This window comes from Podarcis vaucheri, assembly GCF_965113315.1.
Source record: "Podarcis vaucheri genome assembly, chromosome: 1".
Taxonomy (NCBI): Eukaryota; Metazoa; Chordata; class Lepidosauria; order Squamata; family Lacertidae; genus Podarcis; species Podarcis vaucheri.
In genome coordinates, this window is record NC_138759.1 from 110,387,729 (window position 1) to 110,403,412 (window position 15,684).

General features: G+C 43.6%; 1 protein-coding gene across 8 annotated transcripts in view; it reads left to right on the plus strand.

Annotated features, from left to right (window-relative positions):
• Window positions 1-15,684, plus strand: part of SLC4A10 (solute carrier family 4 member 10) — a 160,378-nt gene that overhangs the window by 100,567 nt on the left and 44,127 nt on the right. For 3 of the 8 annotated variants that reach the window (XM_082197627.1, XM_082197630.1, XM_082197629.1), the window contains 5 exons: window positions 1,557-1,745; window positions 4,843-4,934; window positions 7,427-7,525; window positions 14,350-14,507; window positions 15,445-15,532. In XM_082197627.1, coding sequence (XP_082053753.1) covers window positions 1,557-1,745; window positions 4,843-4,934; window positions 7,427-7,525; window positions 14,350-14,507; window positions 15,445-15,532 — 626 coding nt within the window. The remainder of the gene's footprint in view (window positions 1-1,556; window positions 1,746-4,842; window positions 4,935-7,426; window positions 7,526-14,349; window positions 14,508-15,444; window positions 15,533-15,684) is intronic. The other 5 variants (XM_082197631.1, XM_082197634.1, XM_082197633.1 and 2 more) reach the window with 3 other exon arrangements.

The following is a 15,684-nucleotide window of genomic DNA, read 5'->3' on the forward strand; positions in this document are numbered from 1 at the left end:
GGGAGAAGGTTCTATCCTGTGTCACTCACCGCAGAGCAAGCTTCTCCCAATGCAGAGAAGATGCTCCTCTGAGGTTCTGAGGGCATGGGCAGGCTGATGAAGGGAAGAGGTTCCTTCAAGTATTTGGGTTCCAAGCCGATTATCTATCTATCCCTGAATTTTACATGCGCACTAAGTCTGAGATTGATGATACACAGCCAGCAGGGTGATCACAGCCCCCTAATGTGTTTCGTTGAGCTCAGATGAGCTCTTGTTAGTAATCTTAGAATTCCTGTTTTAAAAGCTTCTGGTTTTAAAAAGAGAGATAGCAGATTTTAAACACTGCAGTGGGTACGCGTCTGACCATGGCGTTGACGTATGATTGAGAAATACCCGCCGTGGTCTTGAGTTCCTAGCCCTCATCCTTTCAAAACCCAAAAGACCATTTCCCTAAGTGGCACTGAAATTGCCACTGTGTTTCTCTTGCAATATTTATATGGTCACTGATATTGTGGACCAGCAAAGTTCACCCCTGGCCAATGTACATTCGGATTTCAAAGAAAATTCCGTTGAGCAAGATATGTTGAAAGCTGCTTCTTCTGTAGCTCATCTGAATATTTGATGGAGATTAGAGGAACGAGGATCCAGTTGCAAAGCAGAGGAGGTGGGCAAGGTTTAAAATGAGGAGATGAGAGGGGGGCACTTTATCCTGCCCCAATCCAATTTCCCCCTTGAACCTCCTTCCTGCCCTTGGCTATGATGGAAGAAAAACACAGCCAGAATCCCAGCAGCTGGGGGACGAAGTGGTGTGTGATGTGGTGTGCTCGATTTCCTCTCATCACTTCTCTGCTTCAGATCATTCCCTTAATCCCACTGCTTTGCAGCTGTTTGGAGAGCAAAATTCTAAGACCCATGCTGTACACTGGATACGTAGTTCCACCATCAAAAAAGCCATTTTGTGGCGTTTCATCAGTGAACAAAATGTTGACAGCAAGTAAGTGTTGCATAATTGTGAAGACCAGCTTCCTGGAAGCCAGCTGCTCTCATCCAAGCATGAGCAGTTTCCAGAGGCGTGCGAAGACTTTTTATTTGGACTGGGTTTTTCATCTCCTGTTAAAATTATGTATGCAGAACTTTATGGCATCACATTCCAAGCCCTAGGAATAGCCAAGGGTGTTGGTGGGAAGGGGTGAAAGGAGAAGAGTTGGAGAATAAATGCACACATCTGTGCATTGCAGGGCAATCTATGAGAAAGCCGAAGGCATGTTCATATTTGGTTACCTGTTAATCTACATAGACAACAAACTTTGCTGGGTTTGTTAAGAATGACAGATTTGGGAGTTAGTCTATCTCACCCAGAAAAAATTGTGCTATTATGGGGCAACATACAATGGCCCAAATGTTTTGTTGGATTTCTGAACTGGGAATTCCTCAATGATGTTTGCTAGTTCTCCTGTTGTTGTTGTTGTTGTTGTTGTTGTTGTTGTTGTTGTTGTTGTTGTTGCTACTACTACTATTTGACTCCTTGTGATCCTAGCTCCTGGTGTCATTAGATCATTTGCCTTTTATATTTTCAGACATGATTCTTGATCAACAAGTAGGCTCAGGACAGCTCAGCGAAGATGTTCGCCACAGGGTGCACGAAGCTCTGCTCAAACAGCACCACCATCAGAATCAGAAGAAGCTAAGCAATAGGATCCCAATAGTCAGGTCCTTTGCTGATATTGGCAAGAAACAGTCTGAACCTCATTCCATGGACAAAAATGGTAAAGTGTCATGTTATTTCAGTAATAATTACTGGCAGCTCTTGCAAGATATTTGTCAAATGAAACACATGTATTGCACACCTTCAAACCTGAAAGCGATTGGCACCCCAGCCTTAAACTACTGTCTCTTCCTGTGTCACTGGCACAACATCACTGCAACACCTGTATAACCTATCACATTAGAGAGCATTCTTCTCTTTAGTTTTTTCCTTGCTGATCATAGTGAGAGCAGGCTGTGGTCCATTCACTTTGGAAAGCTAACACTACGAGATATGGGAATAGGACTTTCTTGGCAGTGTCCCAGGAATTACAGAAGAGTTTCCTGATAGGGTTTGCCAACCTGGTAAGCAGACTGAAAGGCCAACAGGGCAGCTTGTGCAGTCCTTCTGTTTATGCCAGGTGTTCAAGGATGTGCTCTAGTTTAATTAGTTTGTCAATTTCCAGTTGAATTAGATTCTGTTTTTACAAATAGTAGACTTGCAGTTCAGTCTCCACAAAGTGCTGAGCTAGAACATATACCAGTGAAAGAAATGGGATTTGTGCTAGGACACTGACTTTAAATGGGCCAAAAGCTTATGAGAATTCATTCCCAGAAACCAGCGGCGTAGCGTGAGTTGTCAGCACCCGGGGCAACGCAAGTAATTTGCGCCCCCTAACCCGGGGCAAGGCAAGTAATTTGCGCCCCCCCAACCCCTAACCTGCGAGTTGCCGCTGGCGCTGCCGCGCAAACAACGCTGCTTGCCCGGAGGAGGATGGAGGCAGAAGCAGCCGCCGCCTGTGGCTGGGCCGAGGGGATGGCGGCGTCGGCAGGGTGCAGAGGCTGCCCGTGCCCGGCCAGGCATCGGTGGCAGCGTCAGCGCTGCTGCAGCGGCTGCTCCTCCTGCGAGCAGTGAGCGGAGCGCAGCCACAGCGACAGCGGGGGGCGCACGCGCTAGGGCGCAAGGCTGGCGGTGGTGGCTGGGAGCCCGGCGGAGGAAGGAACTTGTCCCTTCCCTCTGGACTCGCGCCCCCCCCAGATGTTGCGCCCGGTGCGGCCGGCACCCCTGGCACCCCCCACGCTACGCCACTGCCAGAAACTGTGTTCATTAGTTGATGAATAGCTGAAGTAATAATGTGCCATTGAGCATGTGCAGAGTGGTACCGAGTAACCATGGTCCACCCTATCCACACATTTAGGGTTTTCAGGACATCTTGTGTGGCTCCAGCTCCAGCAGATCTCTTCTTAGAACTCAACAGTCACATGTTATCTATCTAGAATCTCTGTTTAAGATTGCTGTCCTGCATTCCTTCAATGTTTAAGGCCATTTCATGTTTGCAACATCTGATCAAGTCTGGCATCTCTCCTCTCAGTGTAGTGAGTCTTTAGCTGCCTATTTCCCACCCCCACCCCCTTGTACATTCATCCTTTTCTATTTTACTGCTTTTGTTCTTTTTTCAAAAAAATACTTGCAGTTCAGTATCTTGAAATAAAGGTCACGTATCTCTTGATCACCTTCACCTCATAGTGAACCCTTTCTTCTCCCTATGTTCTTGTTTGTGCCCATGAATAACTAACTGTATGTTATCTAAACTCTGCTGTTGTGTCAGTCATCTTCACGTTTCTTTATTTTGGTCTGTCTTTGTTGTATCTGTCTTCTAACAGGCTCATCTCATCTCTCTACCTCCCTCATCTTCTAACCTTTGGGTTCTCTAAGCTCCTTGAAGGTTCAGAGGTAGTGTACTACAAAAATATCTTGCATGAGCTTTAGGCCAATTCAAATGTTCATTCATGTTTTCACATCAGTTTCTTCCAGCATGATGTTTTTCCATTGTTAATCTAGTCAATCACTTGATCTTCAGGGTTTCTGCCAGAATGTTATTAATAGCTATTCCAGCTTAGTTGGACTCTTTTTTTATATACACAAACGAGAGAGACATACAGAGTCTTAACACATTTCTGTTCAGATGGTAGAAATCACTGTTGTGTTGGTATGATTTATTTTTATGTTCTTTATATTTTTTTAAAAAAACACTTAGGTTAAATAAAAATGCAGGGTAGTTCGTACAATAAATCTTGTATCTTAACACTGTATAAACTTGCATCAGTTTTATATCAATTGAACTATCATGATTTCTTCCAAAGGTTCCTGGGCATTATAGTTTGGTTAGGGGCTTACTCCAGGCTTTGGCAACCTGGTGCCCTCTGGATGTTTTGGGGTGCAGTTCCCACCTGTTTGCAACACTGCAGTTATGCTGGCTTTTAGTTCATATTATATGGGAGGCCAGGGACGCGGGTGGCGCTGTGGGTTAAACCTCAGCGCCTAGGACTTGCCGATCGCATGCTCGGTGGTTTGAATCCCCGCGGCGGGGTGCGTTCCCGTTGCTCGGTCCCAGCGCCTGCCAACCTAGCAGTACGAAAGCACCCACGGGTGCAAGTAGATAAATAGGGACCGCTTACTAGCTGGCCACGTGACCCGGAAGTGTCTGCAGACAGCGCTGGCTCCTGGCCTCTAGAGTGAGATGAGCGCACAACCCTAGAGTCAGTCAAGACTGGCCCGTACGGGCAGGGGTACCTTTTACCTTTTACCTTTTATATGGGAGGCCACCAAGTTGTTGGAAGACAGCCCTGCACGTACCCTCACAGAACTACAGTTCCCAGAGTCCTTCGGTGGAGAAAGCATGACTATTAAACAGTTTAAGGCTGCAATCCCAAACACACTTATTAGGGAGTAAACTCCATCAATCACAGTGGAGCCTTTTTTTCCAACGAAACATGCATAGCATTGGTCTGCAGGATCTGTAAATAATTCCAGAGGGCTCAAAGTATGCCCTCTGACAGTGGCCAGCTAGATGCCCTGATAACAATGCACAGCTGGATTATCTCAGTTGGTCCACATTGTTTTGAAAAAGTTTGGGGTAATGGGGGAAATATGTATTGCTCTGCTCCTACAAGCAATTTGGGTTGAGAACATGGTATGGGAAAAAGGCATTCGGATTTTGACTCCCTGTTTCACATGCCTAGAATATGAAGCGTACGTGATACCCTTAAACACCTCTTTCATTTTTATTATAATAATACAGATAATTGTTAGTATTCTGTAATAACAATTTTTTCCAGCAGGTCAGCTTGTTTCCCCACAGTCTGCACCAGCCAGCATTGAAACAAAAAATGACGTGAGCAGAGAAAACAGCAGCGTTGATTTCAGCAAGGTAAGACTTTTACCGTCTTGAATATTTGGATGGTAAGGATGTAGTTTAGGTGTGCTCAATAAAGCATGTCTCATCTCAGTGTTATGAGTTGTTGCCGGTCATTGTTTCATACCACACATAATTTACTTAGAATAAAAGGGGGGGATGTTTAATAATTTAAAGTAAACTATTTTTCCCCCTTGAAAATGTTGGGTCATTTCATTCCATACCACTGTGAAGACATCATGAAACTTTAGAAGAGACTGATTAGTGTCTGAGTTTGAAGATTTTTCGAGGGCCCGTGAGAAATCAGCAACAAGGGAGTGCTCTCAGGCCAGTCGCATCTCTGACAATGGAACAGGGGGAAAGAGCAATGCTTGTCTCTTGCTCCAAGAGAGAGACTCAGAACATCTTTCTGCAGCATCGTCCAGATGCATGCATTCCCCCTTCCCATGAATACCTGCAACCCCAGAAGTAAGCCCTACATTTCCAAGAGCTAAAGATCCAACTAGTCTTGTGGCAGTGGAATCCTTGGGGCTCTTTGGTCAAGGTTCTTGCACTAGACTTCCACTTTCTTCTCATTGGCTGCCCTGTTGTTATTGAGTGGCCTGTAGCTCTGGTAGAACATGTAGCTTTCCAGATAGAAGGTCTCAGGTTCAACCTTGGGCATCTCCATGGAGGGCTGGGGAAGACCTCTGTCTCAAATCCTGCACAGCCATTGCAAGTCAGCATAGACAATAACAATCTAGGTGGCCTAATGGCCTGATGGTATAAGGCAGATTTCTATGTTCCTTACCTTCAAAAGTGGCTTCTGCCACTTCTTTCTTGGGATGAAGCCCACTCCTTAGTGTGTCTAGGACTAGCTAGCCAATGAAAGAAAGTGAAATCCATCACAATGGGATTCTTTGTTTAGAAACTCTAGTCTGCAGGTCTAAAAAGGTCCACCAGGTCTTGCCATTTGGTTCACCCACCTGCCCCACACCTGTTGCCAAATGTGGGGCAGGTAAAAGACACCACTGGGTGAAAAGGAGTGTGCAGGTGCCATCAGTCGGCAGCCCCTGCAGATCTTAGCATTTTACCTCTCAGCTGATCTTTGGGGCTTGCATAGGGCTACACATGGACTTCAGTGCACACCTTCATGTAAAAGTGGGTCACCTGACATCACTGTGACATTGGGGGTTTGGCAAGGGATTGTCCACCAAGTGGCGGGAGAGGTAAGGATCTGGCCCACCAGCTGGATCCAGTTCCTGGTTTAGAGAGCCACATTTCCTGGCTGCCCCTAGGACTCCATGATTCATTATTTCAATGCTGAAATTTATATGAACATTTGTACTGCCCTACAATCATAGCCAGGGGCATGGGTGGCGCTGTGGGTTAAACCACACAGGCTACGAATTGGCAATCAGAAGGTCGGCGGTTCGAATCTCCGTGACAGGGTGAGCTCCCATTGCTCAGTCCCTGCTCCTGCCCACCTAGCAGTTCAAAAGCACGTCAAAGTCAAGTAGATAAATAGGTACAGCTCCAGCGGGAAGGTAAATGGCGTTTCCATGTGCTTCTCTGGTTCACCAGAAGCAGCTTAGTCATGCTGGCCACATGACCCGGAAGCTGTACGCCGGCTCCCTCGGCCAATAAAGCGAGATGAGCGCTGCAACCCTAGAGTTGGTCACGACTGGACCTAATGGTCAGGGGTCCCTTTACCTTTACAATCATAGCCATGCCCCCTGCCCCCCCCCGAGTTTTTAGTCTTGGCTAAACCCAAATTCAGATGTTGCGTTTTCAGAGGCAAGAGTGGCTGTTGAAGCCAGTCCCATGTTGTTAAATTGTGTGTGATGGCAAGGAATCCTCTGTAGTTTTAGTCCTAATCTGTTACTACTTATGCTGGGGCAATCACTTTGCCTTTGGTACACAGCTCTGGAGTAAAATGGATTCTGGATTTCATTTGGTTTTTTTCTGGTAGATCTGTGCAACAGGCTACAATCTTGATTTCTTAGCTTGCTTGCCTACAAGCCAGGTGATTGCAAAATCACAGCCAGGTTTTAGACCGCAAGCTAAATCCTAGCTCCTGTGCCATGTTGTGATACTTCGTTGCTTACCGTAATGAATGCATCACAGCATTGGCTGTTGAAAGAGCACCAGGGGGAAAAAGTGGAGACCTAGTGCTTGCCTGATTGAGAACCCTTGCCATGTCTTTTTGGAGTGGACAGTTTTCACTACAAAGGTGCCCTGAAAGCACATTTGCATGAGATATAGGTTTGACAGCTACAGCCACACTGGTTGGCCTCAGTTGACCATAGCTTGGGGTGAACGCAGACTGGTAGCAGGATATTTTTTTCCAACCATGATTCTCTTCTAAGGGAATTGATGCGAGCAGTGCTTTGAATCCGTTGTTGAATGTGACATCCAGTCAGTGTAACCGAGCCAGAAACTAGTTATGTGCTTGCTCCATCTGGTGCCAGACAGAATATGAGAAGCAGCTTTTTGTACCAGCTGAAGTCTGTTAATTGTGCGTGCAGGGACTAGGAGACCAACAAAAAGGGCATAACAGTAGTCTATTTGGGATGAAACAAAGACATGAAAAAGGACACCTGCATCAGGAAGAGAGAGAGAGAGAGGTGAGGACCTACTCTGGCTATATTTCTACAGTGATTGCGAGCAGAGTCTATTTCTAAATGTCCGTACCGGGTTCAAAACCATGCTATGTCAGTGCAGTTGGCAAAAGCACAGATTTTGTACACAACATTCACATTTTTTTAAAAAAAGCAAATACCCCACAACCTTCAACTGCTCTGAAGGCGGAGGATAAGCTCCCACATATATAGAACATTCAAATGCGGTTGTGGGATGGGGAGCAAAACAAACAAATAAATCCAGACAAACATATAAAAAATTCTGCAAGATTCCCAAAGAGAACCTCACTAAATATTACCTTCCAGTTCAAGCCTATACATGCCTGCTCAGAAGTACCACTGAGTACAGTGGGGCTTACTCACAGGTAAGGTTTGAGGTATGAGAGACCCTAATTAAAAGCAGATTTAAAAAAAAGGAAAGTCATAGACGCTCTGGAGGATATTTAGAGATATTTAGGCTCTGGGAAGCCTCCATCAAACATACTGGCCACTGGACAGACATGCAAAAAGGATATTGCTTTCCTTTCTCCTCAAGAGTATTGACAAAACTCAGACTTTCAGCATGCAGGCATACCATAACTATGCATGTGGGGACTTACAAAACATGGGATGTTGAGAGTGGCAAACAGCCCTTTATTTAAATTTCAAGTTTCATGAACATTCATTTCCCGAGCCAATATTGTGCAGTGAGAAGAATGTTGGATCCAGGCTCAAATCTCCATTCGGCCATGGAGGTTATGGGGTTAGTCACACTCTGACCCGCTTCAAATGTCACGCTAAGACGAGCCATGGGTTAGCTCAAACATGTGAGCATTTATACTCCTAGAAAGGAGCTTGCTCCTGTGCTCCATCCCCCTGCTGCTGCGCTGCCACGAGCTCAGCCATTGTTTGCCTTAGTGTGTCCAAGCCCAGGGATCATGGTTTGACTCGCCCTTAGGCAAACCATGGGCTGCAACCAAGCTTTGTTCTTGGGTTCACCTGAAGGTGACCGACACAGATGATGCGCTAAGCCAAATCATGACTTACCTCACTGCAGCAGCAGGGTTGTAGGAGAAGCAAAGTGACCACCATCACCTTTCTGGGAGCTTGTATTTGCAGCAAGCATCAGACAAGACATGGATAGTACTTGCTGCCTTGTGTCTTTCATTTAGCAGAGGATCTTAGCTGTCAAAGGTTGTCAGAGGTTTACCTGCTAGAAGCTCTTCCTCACTGCACCATCTTATTTCCCCAATTGCACTTCCACAAGCCTCCTATATATTTCACTTGAAGCCGTACTATAATATTAATGTCAGAGACATTTTTTGTAGAAAGCAAACAATAAATGCAGTAGTAATAGCAGCAGCAGCAGCAGTAATAATAATAATAATAATAATAATAATAATAATAATAATACTACACTGGTAATAAAGCCTAATGGCCACTGCTGATTCATTATGCTTTATGGAAGCACCCTCCCCTCTGTAAATGAAATGTCACAAATACTTCACAACTTACCATAAGCCTCCATTGATGTTTGAGGAAACATTAATGTGGTAATCAGGGGTGGGTTCTCAAGGGATTGCTTCATTTGCTGGCCAATTATTTTTGCAATTGCCGGAGGTGCTGCAGATTCAATTCTTGTGTGTGTGTGTGCGCCATATTCTCCTTCATGGAAAGTTGTCAGCAGGCATGGCAAAGGACATGAAAAATTGGCAGGAAAAATGTCCTTCCGGTCTGCATGCACCCACACTCTCTTTCCGCGCTGTCCTTCCTGCTTTCCCCCGTGGTGCACACCTCGGGCAGTAGCAGCTGACTACCTCCCCAGAAGCAGCTATGCACAAAAGCACAAAATAAAGAATGCATTTGTCTGCTTCTACATGCTTCCTTAAGGCCCTGTGTTTTTTGGACTGGTGAAATTTCGATCAGTGGAAATTGGGGAGCATGTGTGCATGCTGTGTGTGTCATCGTATATACATGCACATAGTCAGGGGTGCCAGCTTGAATAAAATATTGGGGGGGGAGTGTCCCCAGGTATGCCCCTCTCCACATAATCAATTACATGACACAGCACAAACACGTCATTTAAATGGCAACGCCCATCAACTTTTGAGGGGGCCTCAAATATTTTATGGGGAGGGCAAAGGGCCCTCGCTCCCTAGGAGTTGGTTCCTGTGAACACAATTCCTCCACAGAAAAGCACTCCCACTGTATATGAGTCCTCAATTAGAGCCTTTCAATCAAAAGTCACTCGAAATCCCTTCCAAGCGTGTACATATGCTTTCCTCCATCTGTGGCAAACCCCTTTCTGAAAAGTAGTCACAATTTTAAGTGATCCTTGATAATAATTCCTTGGTACTAGATCGATATATAAACTTAAAATTATTTCCCCATAAGATATATATATATAAAATGGCAAAAAACAACACAAAAGTGAAAAGGGGCTTTGTTTGGCCTTATTTTGGGGGGTGGGGGAGATATTCAAGTTTTGAGAGAGATTTCATGACACAGACAACTCCATTACGCTTAAATTCTGTCTATGTGCCAGAGCCATTTGCAAGAAAGCAACTTTGTAAACAGTATTGAAGACACTGCACACTGGCGCTGACAGATGGCAGTGAGATAGACATTAAAATGGTCACTTTAACAGTTTATATTGGATTTGGTCACTGTTTTTGTGTTTAGATTGGTAATGGGAAAGCAAATGGGGAAAAGTATTGCAATTTGAAATTCTCAAAATATGAAGCTGTGATATCAATTTGAACATGTTGTTTTGTGAATCACTGTATTTTCCTCTTCATAACATTTAGAAAGGTACTATAGGGAGAATGCAAATAGAATATGCTTACAAACGCCAGACAGTTGCCACTGTGAAATCAATGAAAGAAACCAAGAGGAGAAAAAATATTTAAAGCCTTTACATAATTTGACCAGTTTTGCTAACTAGGAACTAATCCTTCTAGCAACCAGGAATTTTAATGGCAATAGAGAATCGATGCACACTTTGCCTACACTTTTAGCTTTTATTAAACCATTTTATTCTGGTTGAAAAGTCAAATTTGATTTCAATTCTGTTGTAATCAGAGTGAGAAGGAAAGGTAGGTATTCTAGAATACTGTATAGGCAAATGCAAAATTGTAATTTGCGAATCATATCGTTAACACTTTGGCCAGAAATGGTGGAACTTACTGGAAGAATAAGAAATCAAGAGAATAAACTTTTTATAAAAGAATGGAAATGGCTTATTGAATATTTACAGATAAATTTTAAACAGATAAAAACACTGGCAGGATTATTGTAATAGCCTACAGCTGCATAAGAGTGTATATGTGTGTGTTTGTGTGTGTGTGTGTGTGTGTGTGTGTGTGTGTGTGTATATATGAGATAAATAAGTTAAGTAAATCTGGATATGCAGAAGATATTAAAAATAAATTTAAGGAACCACAGAAAGAGGGGAAAGGAAGTCAAATTTTAAAATGTCAAAATGATTGTAAAATCAGTGAAATGCATGTATCTGAAAAGTATAAATAAAATTTAACAAACCAAACAAAACCCCCACATTGCCCAGAAAGTATTGATATTTTTAATTACTAGTTAACAGGGCTATACCATGGCCAGAACATATGCCATATGCCATTAAGGCATAACTATGCAGGTGGCGCTGTGGTCTAAACCACAGAACCTAGGGCTTGCTGATCAGAAGGTTGGCGGTTCGAATCCCCGGGTGAGCTCCTATTGCTCGGTCCCTGCTCCTGCCAACCTAGCAGTTCGAAAGCACATCAAAGTGCAAGTAGATAAATAGGTACTGCTCCGGCGGGAAGGAAGGTAAACGGCGTTTCCGTGCGCTGCTCTGGTTTGCTGGCCACATCACCCAGAAGCTGTATGCCGGCTCCCTCGGCCAGTAAAGCGAGATGAGTGCCGCAACCCCAGAGTCATCCGTGACTAGACCTAACGGTCAGGGGTCCCTTTACCTAACTGCCAACTATTATGCATAACTACCTATATTTTGCTGTTGGTATGGCTACACGGAGGAGGAATTTAGGACATAACACAGCCATTGCTGTAATATGGTATCTACCTTCCTTACGTTTGTATTTGCCCAGAGCATCAGCACAGAAGTTCCTATCAATGGGGGTTCTTTCCTTCATTCACTTTTTTCTCAGTAGAAATATTAGATACCATTTTGGACCTACCTTTGGAGTGCCTGGGATTTGAATGCTGATAATAGTGAATTGCTGTGCAGTACGGCTGCTCTCCTCCCCACTCCCTCCCTATTTTCTAAAAAAAAAAAAAAAATGCTAATGCACCACTGTCAATCCCTGCATAGTTACAGAACCACTTCCCTAGTTACTGTTAAGGGATCAAGAGGTGCTCTTCCATTTCTCAGTCTGATTACCCTTCAGAAAGCGCTAATTAGGGAGCTCTGTTTACAGTTTACCTTCTTAGGTTGCATAGGTGGAAAATCCTCCTTCAGACTCGATTCTAAGCATGTTTTGTGGTGAGAGATAACCAAAGACTGCCAGTTGGCAGCTTCCCAACATTGCAAAGACTTGTGGCCAATATAATCCACTATGCTGGTGGCGCTCATTAAGAAATCTGAAGGCTGACAGACAAGGGAAATTATAGATGACACTCAAACATTCAGGGAAGGGAAATGCCACTGGCTGATTTCCATTGCCCATTGATTGTTTCTATTAAATTTATACTGGCTAGTTTGTGGAAGATGTTAGGAGGAAGAAGATCCAGGAACATTAGCCATGTTTCCCTCCCTGCATATTTGCTCACATTCCCCTGCAGCTTTCTCTGCCTTTTGGTGGGGAAACCTTCAGAAAAACCATTCAAGCCAAAGACAACAGTTTTCTTTTAGTGAGTGTAATCTGGGCAAAAACTCACACCACTATACCTGGGGTGGAGAACCTGTGGCATTCCAGATGTAGCTGTACCTTAGTTCCCATCAGCCCTAGCTAGTGCACAGGGAGTTTTTAAAAACATGTACACCCCTCTTTGCCTAAAGGCCTCAGAGTGGCTTGTAACATAGAACAAGATTGTAGCCACACAATACAAATAAATGAATGAATCTTTATTTGCGTCAGCCATTGATCGTAGCAATAAAACAACAATACAATATACAAATAATAGAAATAAAAAGTCAATTATATAAAATGCATTTTAGGGTTTTTGAATTAATAGTCAGATAGTGGATTCTGATTGCCCCATCTAAAAACCTTGCAACCTTTGCTGTCACCTGCTCATCTTGAGCTGCCAAGAGAAAGGACACTGTGGCAGTGGTTGGGCGACCCAGAATGGATAATAAAAGAGGGGTGATAATCTCATTCCTCAAGTCTTTATAAAGAGTGCAAGCCAGAAGGGCATGTGCCACCGATTTGGTACTGCCATCTTCACAGGGACATAAAACAACACTAAAGATTAAAAACAAATATTTGCTTACAACTCATAAGAAGTAACTGCAGCATCAAACAATTCAGTTCCCCTCATCCAGAAACCTGCATCTACACCAGTTTCCTAAGAAAACAATGATGTGGCTAGGCACATCTCTGTGGGGAGGACATTCCGTGGACAGGGCACCACCACTAAAAAGGCCCTGGCATGGGCCCCTGTGCTACTTGTGAGCTTCTAGGTGTTGTTGGATTGCAGGTTCCCCACTCCTGAAATATGCCCCTGGAAAACCAAGGCTTGTCCCATTTTGCAGGATGTTTTACAGTGCATTTAACAGTTGATAGCGCATTGCATTGTAACTTTGGCATGTATTGCGTCAGCTCAAATCCCAAGCCCATTTACTTGTAAATTATTCTCATAAATTTCCATGGGACTTGCAGCCAATGACCACAATCCAGCATAGAATTAAACATATTAAATCAACAATCTTAACATGCCTAACTCTGTGCTGAACTACGCCCAGGACTTCCCTGATAACATTGCTCTTTGTGCTGTAGGACAGGGTACATTAAGACACATTGCATATGCTCAGTTCAAAAGGACTACTAACCAACTTCCTGTTGCACCATTAGGCAAATGCTAAGACACGAGTTTGACATGAAAAAAAAAATCAGCTGATTAACCAAGTATTCAGTTCATTAACATTAAATGTAGTTAGGTGATTGCTGGGGCTTTGGAATGATGACAGCAGGTTTCTTGATGAGGTAACTTAATATTGAAAAGTCAAGTCCAGCATTTGCTATGCTTTAGCAACAAGAAATAACCACCAACTTTGTAAAGAAGGGGTGGAGGCCTTGCGTCCCTCCAGATGTTGAACTACAACTCGCAGCATCCCTTGCCATGCTATGCCATGCTGGATGGTGCCAATGGAAGTTGAAGTTCAACAATATCTGGAGGGTTGCCCCTGGATTAAGCAAAAATTCTGCTTGGAATACAAAAAGGTGTCTGTTTCATAGGGCTAAAGACTTCCTTGATTAACTGATAATGCTCTTTGAATCTGCAAAGTTTTCACTGATTGCTCACGGCAGTTAACATATTTGAGACTGCTAATAAATAAATGCTAATCAACAATTGCTAAGTCATTGTCATAAACTTACTGTGTCAGTGAAAATAAAAAAATTCCTTCCAGTAGCACCTTAAAGACCAACTAAGTTAGTTCTTGGTATGAGCTTTCGTGTGCATGCACACTTCTTCAGATAAGTATCTGAAGGAATTTTTTTATTTTGACTATGGCAGACCAACACGGCTACCTATCTACTACTGTGTCAGTGAAGTGAAAGAAAACAAGTTTTTGCATTTATCTGTGGTCTCTTGTTACTTCCCACAAGTTTCTGCTCCCCTCTGTGTGATGTTTTCCTTTTTCTACACATGATCAGGTTGACCTGCATTTCATGAAAAAGATCCCTCCTGGAGCCGAAGCGTCAAACATTCTGGTTGGCGAGCTGGAATTCCTGGACCGTGCTGTAGTGGCTTTTGTTAGGTTGTCTCCCGCCATGCTGCTTTCGGGACTAGCAGAAGTTCCGATCCCAACGAGGTGATTTTATAAGCAGAGCTGAGAAAGAAAGGCACATTTCCCAGTTCACAAACAAAGGACCAGGACCTAGATAGGCATTGCAAATGCTGCACCGAAGCCTATTTAAATAATTTTATATGTCACACATTTCCATATGTGCGCAGTAACAAAGTGCCGAACTCTGTGGTTATGGCTATTGCTTGCCTGGATGGAGAGAGGGGCGTGACAGAGGACAGCCATCTAGAAACCTACACATGGCTGAAATGTAACCTGAAGCAGAAAGTTAGGAGCCCCATTTGTTGTTTCCTTCCCTCTTTTTTTGCCTCCAACTCCATCCACCGGTGACATGTGATGTCTGGAAGGCTGCCCATGAGGGACTGCATTCCTTCCCCTGGAAAATATCCCCTAACCTCTGTGATAGGAAATACATGAGCCTAAGGCCTTCTCCCAAACTTGCTGCCTTTGACTTCAGAACAGGCCTAATTGTCTTGCTAAAAACGCACTTGGATCAAGCTTTTGTTTTGTGCATCCGTTTTTTTAAAATATCCTTCCATTTCAGGTCACTATTTTTTAAAATGCCACAATCCATTCTGTTAAGTTGTGGGTGAACATATCAGACGACACAGCGATTCTTCAAACAGCTCTTCTTTATTCAGATGCCAGAACAGAACTGAACTGAGGAGCTCAGTCAGCCTGCTTATATAGAGCTCCAGAACAACGTAACTGTTGCAACTTTCTAAAACTATCCAATCACTGAATGTCACTTTCGATCCTTCATTTGCATAACTATCTACAGTATCCCCCTGCTGGCCCAGGGTGAGAACTTCAGTACATAACACATTCAGTCTAGCTAGAAACACTATAGGGGTCGTTTCTTTTTGCTTACTTTTAGTTTAAACTTGTTAGGGCTACATAACTGGATGTCCTTTGAATATTTTTGCTTTCCATTTGTTTGTAGATTTTTATTTATTCTTCTGGGACCTCTAGGAAAAGGCCATCAGTTCCATGAGATTGGCAGGTCAATTGGAACCTTAATGACAGATGAGGTATTTATCTATTAACAGCAGTTAAAGCTTACTTAGAAACAAACTGTTTAAACCTATAAGTAAACCTGTGTTGAGATGTTTTTTGTCTCCCAAGTATACCTAAAACACTTTGCTTGAATTGTAGGTAGCAGCTTTCACATTCTGCTTAAATC